Source organism: Henckelia pumila, chromosome 4, assembly GCF_033568475.1.
Source record: "Henckelia pumila isolate YLH828 chromosome 4, ASM3356847v2, whole genome shotgun sequence".
Lineage (NCBI taxonomy): Eukaryota > Viridiplantae > Streptophyta > Magnoliopsida > Lamiales > Gesneriaceae > Henckelia > Henckelia pumila.
The window spans coordinates 29,538,360-29,551,605 of record NC_133123.1 but is presented as its reverse complement, the minus strand read 5'-3'; the positions used below and the strand labels follow the sequence as shown (position 1 = coordinate 29,551,605).

Genomic DNA, 13,246 nt, shown 5'->3' with positions numbered 1-13,246 from the left:
CTGAAGTTTGAAACTTGCCTCAAATTCTTTCTCAGGTACACTTCTGGCTGCCTCCGTACATTTCTTTTTCCTGGTTTTACTTAACATTTGCGTGTCTCAATTTGTTGTCTTTCTTTTGCTACACTGGATTGTTGTTCTGAAATTGCAGTAGGGTGTTAACTTTCTTCTCAAAGATTGTGTTTTGAAACCGAATTTGTTGTCAAATGGAGTGTTAAGCCTGGAATCATTATCGTGACGAGAAGCAAGCGTGTGTGACGGTATTTTTAGATGACATAGTTTGAATTCTATCCTGTAGGGCTTTTGAAACTGGAGAGCAATCAATTGAGCTCCGCTTGAGCAATGACATCTCCGATGGGCGCTTCTGTGCCGTCCAGGTGAGCATGCTTCTTCTTTTTAAAAAAAAATAATGCAAAATTTTTGTTTTTTAGTCTGCATCCAAGAATGTTTTTTTTTTCTGCTAAATGCATTGTATCCTTTGAATTCTAATCAGTTCCCTAAGGTGCCCTTTTCTTGGGGAGGCGAATAGAATCCGTGTTTCTGGGATTTCTGTATCTCGAGTTGTGGTTGTTAGAAAGACCGTGGAATGCAAGGAGTCGAGAATTGGAAAGCAGCCGATTGCAGTGCCTTCTAATGTGAACCTCACGATGGAAGGGCAAGATTTGAAAGTGAAGGGCCCTTTGGGGGAACTTGCTTTAACTTATCCCCGAGAAGTAAGGCTTGACAAGGAAGAGTCTGGATTTCTGAGGGTGAGAAAGACTGTGGAGACAAGAAGAGCCAATCAGATGCACGGTTTATTCAGGTGCTTACCACTTATTTTCAAATTTGTTTGTCTTGTCCTTTCTCTAGTATTTTCGTCTATCATGCTATCCGGTGGTTGTTATGTCCTTGATTTCTAAGTTTGTGTGCTGTATTCAATGTAATTCGGATACCTTGCGTCCATATTGTCACATAGACACCTTCCTTTCATTTCTGTAAGAACTGTACTGTACCAAGAGAAACACTGATAACAAGAGTATGATGTCTTTATATACAGGAGGCAGTAACAAAGGCAAAAATATTGCACTATGAGCTCTTGCATTCTAACGAGAGTATGAAGGTTACTTTAATGCTTGTAGCCATCTAAGTTTTCTTTTTCTTTCTCTTTTGCTGTCTTCTTTCCCACGTCTAATAGAAGATTCTACATGTTCACCACTGTGCTCAAAGCTTGTAGGATTCGTACATGATCACGTAGACTAGATCGCAGTTTTTAAATTCTCTTCTGATACCATGTGATTAAGAATCAGATGGGGCAACAGCCCCTGTTGGCCCCCTTTTCGTTCTGCCATTGTGAAGTGGAGTTTGAATGAATCTATCTGTTAGGAATTCTTAAGAATTGCCAGGGATATGTCCTTCTTGCCTCCTTGTTTTATGTTGAATTTTCTTTCGTACTACGGCTTAGATGAATTCAAACATTATTATTTCTTGTTTGTTACTCAAAATCTCAATGACTATCAATGATAGATACCAAATGACTGTCTCAAAACATCCTCTTGAAGTTGTTATCTTCATTTGAGAATTTGGTGTGCTTTCATCGATGTGGCAGTTTGTTGGCAACCTTCTTTTGTCATTGTTTTCAGTTCTCAAAACATAACCTTGGTAAAATTCCTTAACAATAATTCCTACATAAGACTATATCTGTTATCCTAATGGTCTATAACAATGCAAAGAAAAAGGGTATCGACTTTCATTTACTGCTGCACTGCTGCGATCCAATGAATGCGTGGTTGAGAGTTTGGTTTGATTTAAACCGCTCCCCTTAGGCTTTCATGTGAACATAGATTTGTTAGATGCTGAATACTTTACATACAGATCATAAATTCCCAACAATTAGATCTGATATAATTGTAGAGTTTTGAATATCTTTCAGGACCCTAACTGATAACATGGTGGTCGGTGTTTCTAAAGGATTCGAGAAAAGACTTCAATTGGTAGGCACCGGATATCGAGCTACAGTTGAAGGGAAAGACATTGTTCTCAATCTTGGTTTTTCTCATCCAGTAAGAATGGAAATCCCTGATGGCATCCAGGTGAAGGTGGAAGAAAACACTAGAATAGCCGTTAGCGGATATGACAAGTCGGCCATTGGCCAATTCTCCGCTTCAATTAGGAAATGGAGACCTCCAGAGCCATACAAGGGTAAAGGTGTGAAATATGCTGATGAAATAGTAAGAAGAAAAGAGGGCAAAGCAGGCAAAAAGAAGTAGAGATACACTGTGAATTTCCTTATTCAAGCATTCATTTCTTGTATGTCTCTGTAATTTTGAAGATACACTTCTGGGGGAGAAAAACAGCGATTGTTTGTTTCAGACCAACAGAAACTTAATATTGTGTGAAATAGTTCGATATTACTTGATGACATTGAGTTTTCAGTTGCTTAGTTATTTCTGCCAACCTGTTGTTACCTTTTTATCATTTAATGACCCGACCCGCCCCGCCATCTATCTCGGACCAGTTAATGTACGGTAGAACCGCCATCCATATGCACAACTTTGCGGGATAAGGGGATTTAATATCAGGCTTTAATATGATATTAAAGTCTTGAGGCTAAAAGTTATGAACTTCAACTGCCTAGATCATCATATCCTTTAATTTATTATGTTGGTCTTAGAATTAAGTGTCTAGTTGCCCAACGACCAACGTACGTATAGATGTTAACTGGAATGTTAATCTCGAGTATCTATTGTTTTTGACAATCATAGCAAGTTTGATATGTAAATTCAAATTATATTTCAAAATATTTTGCTAATTTTAAACAAATTTCTGAGGCACTTTTGTGTTTGGTGTGATGAGGTTCAATATGATTTTCTTTACTAGAAAAATGTTATGTGATAACTAGTGAGGTGGTTGGTCGAATATTTTAGGACAATAGGGGGGAAAATATAATTAAATATATTTTTATTAATATCTAATACATAATATAGAAGAGATATTTGATTGATAAATATTAATTAAGATTTAATATGATTAATTAATGGTGGGGTAATAAAGTAGAAAATGAATGGTCCAAAAATAAATTCACATTTCAAAGTGATATATATGATATGATATGATATGATATGATATGATATGCTAGAATTAAGGGAATGTTTTAGCTTTTCATATGGTTGATCAATATCTGTATAGCTGACATCTATTTAATTTTATTGTAAAAGTATCAATGAAAGGTAAAGTTTTTGTATCACAAATGTACATATTTATGTTTTTATTTCATTTATGAGAGTTAAATTGGTCAAATTACAAAAAAGAGAGGACAAAAATGAAAAAAATACATGAAATATCAACTCTCTTAGTTACACTTTAATTGAGTCAATTCGCTTCTATTAACTTTAATTATTTCAAATATGTAATGTATAGTCTTTTCTTTTTGCCAAATGATATTCCATATGTGAATTAGTTCGCTAGATTGTTATCGGACTTAAAAATCAATCAAACAACTCAGACAATTAATTATAAACTAAGGGTTTTAGATTTAAAAAAAAAAAAAAAGAAAAGATATCCCAATATAATTAAAACTACATTATTGATAAAGAGTGTACTTAAGTATGAAATTGATGAAATATAATAAAATAAATAAATAAAAAGCTAACACATGTTCGATAATAAAAATATATGCATCAGTAATAAAATGAAAAGAGAATATATGTTTTATTGATGAATTTTCTTCATACAATGAAAATAATGAATTAAAAGACCATATTTAGTTAATCAGTAATTTTTATTTCTAAGTTTAATTGGAACACAAAACCTAGTGGTCGTGCATATGTGTTACATGTGTATTACAATAAATGAAGATTATATGTTATTTGTGATATTTATAAAATTATTAAGGCATAAAAATCGTTTGTAAAAAATAGTTCATAGAATGTATAAAAATGATAAGTTATAAATTTTAGGAATAAATATATGTTAAATTTTCTTTTCCTTTCATTAAATTGAATTATATTTTTGGAAATTCACATTTATGTGGTGTTCTTCCTTTATATGGTATGTAAAATAGTAATACATAATACAGTAATCAGTATCATCTTTGTCGATTTTTATTTTTTTTTGAAATAATCTTGTCGAATTTTATTATAACATAAAATGTAGAAGAAATGATATTGAATGGCATGTATAAATATAAGTTTTTTATTTTAATATTTGTTCGTCGTTATATATTATAATTTTACATGAATTTTTTGTATTTTTAAGTATGATGAATTATTATCGAATTTGATTAATAAATAGAATATCGTTAAAGAAATATAATAAACACATAGATAAAGATGATTTAAATTGTATTGTGAATCATTGAGCTATTAAAATTTAAGTAGTAAATATTTATGTAAGAACAATTATTTAAGTTGTATTTTCAATCTTGCACTTATTAAATTACTCAATATATATAAATAATTAATTGGTAGATATTGTAAGAGATTATATATAATACATTATTAAAATCATAATTGAAATATATATATATAAATATATATATATGTATGATGAAAAAATAAGTTTTCTATCTAAATAAAAATTATTCAACATTTTTATTGATGTAGTGGAAAATATAACCACTGAAAAATAGGTATCTAGCGTAGGGGTGAGTTTTCGGTATACCGTATCAAAAATATTGGTATGAAAAAAATTCATACCGATACCGATATCGAAATTTCGAAATTTTGGTATGGAAAAAATACATACTAATACCGTATAGATACCGAAAAAATATTGATGGCCCAAGTGATCGATTTTAAAATAATACAAGTAAATATATATTATTTGTATGTAAATAAATACATATCGCAATTAAATTTTAATTTTGTAATTATAAAACTCAAAAAATGTCAAGTAAATATTTCTATATATCTATTGAATTAATGAAATTCGTGCTTGTGCGCAATGCGTTTCAGGTGTAAAAAAAAATTATTAGGTAGTACGTACTTTAACATTTCATGATATTTTATTTTTTTTTTCTAATTTGTAAGTCGATTTTATTGACTAAAAGCAGTCTGCTTTCATGTGCGTAACACGTTTTTTTCCTAATAATATAATATTTTAGTATCGCTTACTATCTTATTAACGTTGAGTAGGTGATAGAAATTACTTGATATTTTGGTATGACATAATTTTAAATTTTAAATTTAAATTTTAAAAAAAATCCCCTTATTCTTTTTTTCTCTATCACGTTTACACACTGTTGGGATCGGTTCAGAGGGTAGAGGGGGGGTGAATACACTCTGAAACTTTTCTTCTTTTTCTTCAAAATGATCAAGCGAGGTTTAGTTCACTTAATCGGTTTTCTCAACTTCTAAAACGTTTTGAACAACTTAAATAGTGCGGAAATAGTTCAGAGGTTTTAGTGATGCAAAGTTTATAATGCAATGTATGAGCAGGATGTAAGATAAATGGCAGTAAAGGCTAAAGCACGATTTTATGGAAGTTCGAAGGCTTAATCCTTCTACGTCTCCCCTTCTTCCACTTAGGAAGGAATTCACTAGAAGACTTTGGTTATTACAACGTCTTGTAATACACCCACTTCAGACTTAGGACTTATCCAATGCCTAATCCGAAACTCCTAGATTTACACAGATAAGATTCTCAGTTCTTATCAGACTGGTGGAAGCTTTCAGAGCAGCTTCAAGTCTCTTCAATACTGAGTATAGTTGAGTTGAGCTTCTCAGACTGCAGAGCGGTCGAGAGGCTTGGAAACCCTAGGATGATCTTTGATGATCAGATACGTGAACTGTAAGCGAGGGTTTATTTGAGCAGCAGATGAACGATCTTGTAAGTGTGCTCAAGTATATCAGATGAGGACTTTTGATATTACTCAAGTGATTGAAATTTTTCTGAGTTGCTTGTCTCTCTTCGTTGTCTCGTATCACTTGTTGTTGTTCTCTTTTTTTTTGTTGTTTTTTTTTTACTTCTTGAGCAATCCTCTCTTTAAATAGGTCAATCATCAACGTCTTTATTTTCAACGTTCTGATGCTGCATTGAATGCACATTTAATGCTCATAAATGCATTGATGATTCTGCATGAGGATCGTACACTGCAGACAACTTCCAGGGTCCAAAACTGGAATAAAACGGTCGAATGCTTTATCTGCAGTCATTCTGTGTTTTTGCCATTTTGGTACAACCTGTTGTCTTGATTTGCAGGAGTCAACAAATCTTCTGATACGCCGGTTCTGCTTTTAATAAAGGATCCTGCAAAGAACATCTTGTCACAGGTACTTGTCTCGAGATATCTAGATAGGCAGTTGGCATTCTACCGGTAGAGATATTTGTCCTCTGCTGGTTTGAATAACCAGTCGATAGGCTTGAGACTTCAACCGGTCGAAAGACATAGGCGGTTGACAAGCTTCCGGTAGATAGATTTATCCTTGTGTCTTCAGCCGGTCGAGAGCAGGGGCGGTTGACAAGCTTCCGGTAGAAGTTGTAGTAGATTCCTGAAATACAATGGTTGGCAGCACATTCCTATACAATGAGTTGTTGTTTGTTATCACCAAAATATCAGATTCAACAATTTCCCCCTTTTTGGTGATGACAAAACTTAAGTGCCCCAAGAGCAATATGAAAGCAGTAAAATGAACTTCATTGAGAGAATGAATTTCATTAAGTACAATAAACATTTTCTTACACCTACAGAAGAAAGACAAAATGAGATGCAGCTGAGATAAGTGAAGAAGAGACAAGTTGTTCATCTTTTGAACCAACTGGCTCCTCCCGACCTATCGCCTGACCTGTCGCCTTCTCTTCTTCTTCTGTCGGCTTCTTCCTTTCTTCTGGACTCTTCTTCTCGTCTTCTTGCCTCTGCTGCTCTACGTTGCTCTTCTTCCCCCTTTTTGGCATCACCTTGGTTGAGTCGAACGATGATCTCAGTGAGTTGAGTGCCAAGGCAGGATTGCATATTGTCAATCTTTGCATCGAGTTGAGCAAGTAGAGTAGCTTGCATAGTGTCCATCCGATCATTCAACTGCTTGTGAAGGCGATTTTCGGATCGGACAACTTGTTCAGAGACGGTAGAGAGCGTGTTGATTTGAGTGCGATGATGATTAGTGATCTCTGTGGTCATACGAGCAAGGTCTCGAGACACGGTCTCGAAATGCCGAATCATCGTCTGGCGTGAATTATCAACGGAGAAGGAGGAGTTAGTGATGTCTTGAGAGAAGGACCTAACCGTTTGCGTGAGCTCATGTAGCCTATTAATCAAGGTATGATCTAGAGCTGCGGCCATGGCGTCAATCAAAGACTCATCAGTCTGAAGCATTTGCCCTTGTTGGTCATTTCTTGGTGAAACCGGGCTAGACTCACGATGATGTGGTGATGGTGATCTGGCTGGAGAGCTAGCTGATGGACCCTCCAATAATGGTACAGTTGGAGATGTAATAGTCTCGACTTCAGCCAATATGGTTGGTGGAGTATCAGGATCAGCACTTGGTTCATCCATAATGAGATCTTCCATAAACTTTTCAGTGGATGGAGACGGTTGATGTGCTTGATCAGCATCAGTCACTTGCTGTACTGGAGATGCAGGTGATACAATAGTGCTTGGTATCTCCATTGGGGGCACTATTGCTGCACTACTGCAAGGAGCCTCTGTCACAGAGGTGACACGTATCTCTTGTGCAGCCACTTCTGAAACATCTTGTGGATGACTTGGAGAGGTGAGAGCGGTCGTCACTGGAAAGGAGTGAGCAATCACAACTGTTTCCGGTTGAGTGACTGCTTGGACTGCGGTGGAGGAGGGGTCGACCGATGAAGAGGCTGCCACACTCGATTTTAGAGCAGATGATTGAAAGAGGTCGGTAGTGATGAGATCGGTCAGAATCCCATCTGAAGAAGAAAAAGCATAGACGTCTTCCTCACCCTGATCTTGAGTGAGAAAGGTCTTCATCATCACTTGTCCTTCCAGCACATAAGCTTGTAAACAGGCTGCTGAAGCTGGTGTGTTGTCAATGTTGAGAGCTTGATAGTGCTGAAGCAGTTGAGTGATTTGACGTAGACTATCCTATAGTCCAGTCAAAATCACAAAGTCATCGGCAGCGGTAGAACTCTTAGATTTGAAATTCTTGACACGCTCATTAATTAACAGAGATAGCAGGCTTCCTCGAAGCTTCAAGTCTATGAGCTGTCTTCTTCCCAAAGCCTCCACGATGTCTTCAGTATCAGCAAATAGAAGCATATTCTGCTCAATAAGGTTTAGAGATTTCCATTTAGGAAATATTTGAGCCAGAGTCAAGTGAGTGCGGGAGTGATGCCATCTGTCAAAGCGTTGTAGGTGACGCTTGACAGTGCGGAGGACGTGTGAGATGATCAGATTGAGCTCTATCGTAGCTGCTGGTTGAGCCTTGGGTGTGTAGATCATCACACCTTTCCCTTTGTCTTTGGGATCAGCTAGAGTGACCTTAGGAGCTGATAGGGCACCTTCCCGGATTGTCACACCCTGTGTAGGATGAGGAGCAGAAGAAGCAGCAGCGGTAGTGGTCTCGACCGTTGGCAGGGTAGGAGCAAGTCCAGACAGAGACTTTAGTTTCTTGTGATGCCTCTTCTTCTCGCCTGCAGGCGTGGATGACGCAGCTGCTTTGGAGATAGAAGGAGATGACTTGCTGAAAGCTTGAATCAGTGGAACATTCTCACGTGATTCGTCTTCAGAGTCAGATTCGATGATTAGTTGGCGCTTGGCAGACTTCTTGATTTGGACTGGTTTGGCCACGACCGGAACCGTTGAAATCGGTTGAGGGATAGCAATAACCTTTGCGGTTGAGGGCAAAGTGTCGACCGCAGTCTCCTTTTTGTTCAGGAATTTGAGAATCGTGGACTTGTTGAGCCATTTGGTGGGATGCAGAGGCTCAGTCTTGGAGAAGTCCACTCCAAGGACGCTCAAAATGTGGCAAATTTGCAGAGCAAATCCCTCGGATTGCCCTTTGCCCCTGATCATTTCACATAGAATATTGAACAGAATGTCTGACCAGTTTATGTTGATCTTGGAGGCAATACACGCCATGTATTGAAATTTCTCCAGTGTCACTTTGTCGTAAGAACCAGCCTTGGCCAGAAGATTCTTGGCCACGATGTTGGTCAAGAGCCTGAATGGAGCTTTGAGAGATGTCTTCTGGGCCGACAGTTTGATTGGAGCATCAGTGGTTGAGAACTCCTTCAACCAGTAAGAGCAGTTACCGTCTGGAAGATCCGTGCATTTTGTCAAACCCCTGGAGGGCAGATCAAAAGTGCTAGCGAAGAACTTCTGATTGAAAGAGTAGGCCTCTGTCTTGATCACGCATTTGATAGTCCCATGCTCGATTTGAGCGGTGGCGAAGAACTCCTTCAAAACAGGCAAATCGCAGATGGCACTGCATTTCAGAAATTTCTTCAGTCCAGAGACTTCAAGCATGGTGAAGACCTCTGTAATTCCTGCATTGTTTGCCTTAACCACGGAGTCAAAGTTGATTGCCAGGCAGGTCTTCTGGATCGACATGATAGCTGTAGATAGGAACTAGAGCAGAAAGTAAGCAAAATCTAGAGAATAATTCGATGGAGCGTTTAGTGCAATATGAAGGCTTTAGCAAATGTGAAAGGTTGATATACGAGTGTAAAGAGGTATATATAGGAACCTATGGGCCATAGGGTGACGTCATGAAAAAGTGTTTTTGAAATTAAAAAAAAAAATTTGAAGAGAATAATCACCGCGCCCAATTAATGTCAACTGGTTAAAAGCACAAGGCTGCTAGTACTAAGCCTGTCAGACACTAGTTTAAGGCGGATGATATGTCAATATTTATGGCAATGTAAAAGCTAAGCTATTAATGTCATAATGGCAATTATTCCCCCTAAACACATGCATACTAACTCAGATCTACTAAGCCAAGAATATTTCGAAAATAAGAAAACTTAGCGTCCGGTAGAGGCTTGGTGAATATGTCTGCTGCTTGCTGATCGGTAGAGATGTATTCCAGCTTGATTTCCTTTTTTAAGACATGATCTCGGATAAAGTGATGCCTGACATCAATGTGCTTTGTCCTAGAGTGCATCACTGGATTGTGAGTGATGGCTATGGCACTTGTATTGTCACAGTAGATTGGAGCTTCACTCGACCGGATTCCATAATCCTTAAGCTGCTGTTGAATCCAGAGTATTTGAGCACAACAGCTGCCAGCAGCAAGGTATTCTGCTTCGGCGGTCGAGGTAGCAATTGATGTCTGCTTCTTACTTGACCACGAAATCAGTCTATCTCCAAGGAATTGACATGTGCCGCTTGTACTTTTGCGATCAATTCTACACCCTGCATAATCTGCATCTGAATAGCCAATAAGATTAAGATTTGAATCTTTGGGATACCAAAGACCCACATTAGTAGTTCCTTTAATATATTTAATGATTCGTTTGGCAGCAATGAAATGAGATTGCTTAGGTGCTGCTTGAAATCTAGCACATAGACAGACTGAATACATAATATCCGGTCGACTGGCAGTCAAATAAAGCAATGAGCCAATAAGGCCTCGATACATGGTTACCTCGACCGGAATTCCCCCTTCATCTTTATCAAGCTTGATTGATGTACTCATGGGGGTAGATGCAGTTGAGCATTGTTCCATTCCAAACTTCTTTACCAATTCCTTGGCATACTTGGACTGATTGATAAATATTCCAGTTTCAAGTTGCTTCACTTGAAGTCCAAGAAAGAAGTTTAGCTCGCCCATCATGCTCATTTCAAACTTCTCCTGCATTAGCTTAGAGAACTTTGAGCACAACTTGGGGTTAGTTGACCCAAATATAATGTCATCAACATAAATTTGTACTAGTAACACATGATCACCTTTTACAAATTTAAACAGGGTCTTATCGACCGTTCCAATTTGGAAATCATGTTCCAGTAAAAATTTTAGTAATGTGTCATACCAAGCACGTGGTGCTTGTTTTAATCCATAAAGAGCTTTGTCAAGTTTATAGATATATTGAGGATGAGTAGGATTGACAAAACCTGGTGGTTGTTCAACGTACACCTCTTCTTGAAGTAGACCATTGAGGAATGCAGACTTGACATCCATTTGATAAACTTTAAAATCCTTAAAAGCTGCATAGGCAAGAAAGATGCGGATTGCTTCTAGTCTTGCAACTGGCGCGAAAGATTCCTCAAAGTCTATGCCTTCTTCTTGTCTGAATCCTTGAGCAACAAGTCGAGCTTTGTTACGCACAACAGTGCCATGTTCATCGAGCTTGTTACGAAACACCCATCTAGTTCCAATCACATTTTGATTTTCCGGTCGAGGAACTAGATGCCAAACATTGTTGCGGGTGAATTGATTCAGTTCTTCTTGCATTGCCTCGATCCAGCTGGCATCTGATAGGGCTTCATCTATCTTCTTGGGCTCTACCTGAGATATGAAAGCTGCATGCAAGAATTCATTAATCATTTGACCACGTGTTTTTCGAGGAGCAGAAGGGTCACCTATGACCAACCCAGGTGGATGATTTTTGTTCCACCTAAAATAATTCCCTAAAGGGTTGTCATCAATTGGTTGATGAACGTCCTCGTTTACTGGATCATCATTGGCAGGAGGATCGTTATCAACTGGTGGATCCACTTCTGGCCTTGTTTGATCACAAACGGTAGAGGGAGCTGGATCATCCTTCATTGGAGGATATAGATCACTGTCACTCTCTTCCTGTAGATTTGTGTTTTCCAATCTGTGACTCAGATCATTTATGCTCCCTTGAGTTTGTTCTGTACAAAGAGTAGATTCATCAAAAATAACATGAATGGTTTCCTCGACCGTTAGTGATCTTTGATTGAACACTCGATAAGCTCTGCTAACGGCTGAGTAACCAATAAAAGTTCCTTCGTCTGCTTTGGCATCGAAGGCTGTCAAATGGTTTTTGCCATTGTTGTGGATAAAGCATTTGCACCCAAAAATTTTGAAGTATGAAATATCAGGTTTTGTGTCATTCCAGATCTCATATGGAGTTTTGTTAAATCGTTTATTAATCATAGATCTGTTTTGAGTATAGCAAGCTGTGTTAACTGCTTCTGCCCAAAGCCTTTGAGAAACATTTGAATCAGCAATCATAGTTCTGGCTGCTTCTTTTAAAGTACGGTTCCTTCTTTCAGCCACCCCATTTTGCTGTGGGGATCTAGCAGCTGACAACTCATGCTTGATTCCCTGATCATCTAGATAAGTCATAAGAGTGGTGTTTAAAAATTCAGTCCCTCTATCACTCCTGATCCTATCTATCACAGTAGATTGTTCATTTTGCAAGCGTTTAAAAAGCTTAATCAGGTGAGGTGCAGTTTGATCTTTTGAAGAGAGAAAGATGACCCAAGTAAATCGAGAAAAGTCATCTATAACAACAAGAGCATATCTCATTCCCCCTAAGCTTCTTACTGGTATAGGACCAAATAGGTCCATGTGAAGTAAGTCTAAACATTTGGAAGAAGACATACACCCTTTATTTTTAAAAGTTGCTCTCACCTGCTTTCCTAGTTGACAAGCAGGACAAACTTTGTCTTTTATAAAATCTCCTTCGGGCAGTCCAGAAACCAAATCATGCTTCCTCAAGTTAGAAATGGACTTAAAATTTAGATGATTTAATCGCTTATGCCACAACCAATGTTTATCATGATGAGCAGTAAGACAAGTAGGTGAGGAAATATGTGAGCAAGACCAGTTTACCTTGTAGGTGTTTAGGTCTCGTACACCGGTCATAAGAGTCTCACCTTTGTCATTTTTTATGAGGCAAGTGTGTTTGTGAAACTCGACCGAATGATCATTGTCACAAAGTTGACTAATACTTATCAAATTATAGCATAGTTTGTCAACAAGTAACACATCTTTAATAATGATGTTACCATGGATAATCTTACCCTTACCCACGGTTTTACCTTTGGAGTTGTCTCCAAAGCTGATCTTTGGTCCTTTGCACAACACCACTTCTGTTAGAAGTTCTGGATTCCCTGTCATGTGTCGTGAACAGCCGCTATCTAAATACCAGGTAGTGTCCTTGATAGAGGTGGTTTTCTCGCCAGTTTGGACTTTTAGTACCTGCAAAGGGTGGAGAACTTTTGGTACCCATATCTAGTAGGGTCCAGGTTGGATTAGCCCTTTCGGGACCCACACCTGGAACACCCTTACAGGTTTGCCCGTGTGTGTGTCCAGAAATCTGTGCGGTCGATAGGCAGTAAATGTGTGTGCTTGTGAGGTTACTGTGTGCTGCTTGCCTTTTTTATTTTTAT

General features: G+C 37.8%; 1 protein-coding gene across 2 annotated transcripts; it reads left to right on the top strand.

The window, feature by feature from the left end:
* Nucleotides 1–16: 16 nt before the first annotated feature.
* LOC140865727 (large ribosomal subunit protein uL6c) lies at nucleotides 17–2,392 on the top strand. 2 transcript variants are annotated; one of them, XM_073270463.1, is made up of 4 exons: nucleotides 17–35; nucleotides 296–374; nucleotides 491–799; nucleotides 1,907–2,392. In XM_073270463.1, the coding sequence occupies exons 2-4, from the start codon at nucleotides 340–342 to the stop codon at nucleotides 2,241–2,243; spliced, it is 681 nt and encodes a 226-aa protein (XP_073126564.1). In that variant the 5' UTR covers nucleotides 17–35; nucleotides 296–339; the 3' UTR covers nucleotides 2,244–2,392. The 2 variants fall into 2 exon arrangements, with proteins under 2 accessions (XP_073126564.1, XP_073126563.1); XM_073270462.1 differs by lacking the exon at nucleotides 17–35 and having other exon boundaries at nucleotides 73–374.
* Nucleotides 2,393–13,246: the final 10,854 nt, after the last annotated feature.

Excerpts from the sequence above, each read along its gene's own strand:
- LOC140865727 (XM_073270463.1), top strand. The coding sequence starts at position 340 with ATGACATCTCCGATGGGCGCTTCTGTGCCGTCCAG. Across the intron at positions 375-490 it reads GGCGCTTCTGTGCCGTCCAG|TTCCCTAAGGTGCCCTTTTC; the intron begins GTGAGCATGCTT and ends AATTCTAATCAG. Across the intron at positions 800-1,906 it reads CAGATGCACGGTTTATTCAG|GACCCTAACTGATAACATGG; the intron begins GTGCTTACCACT and ends AATATCTTTCAG.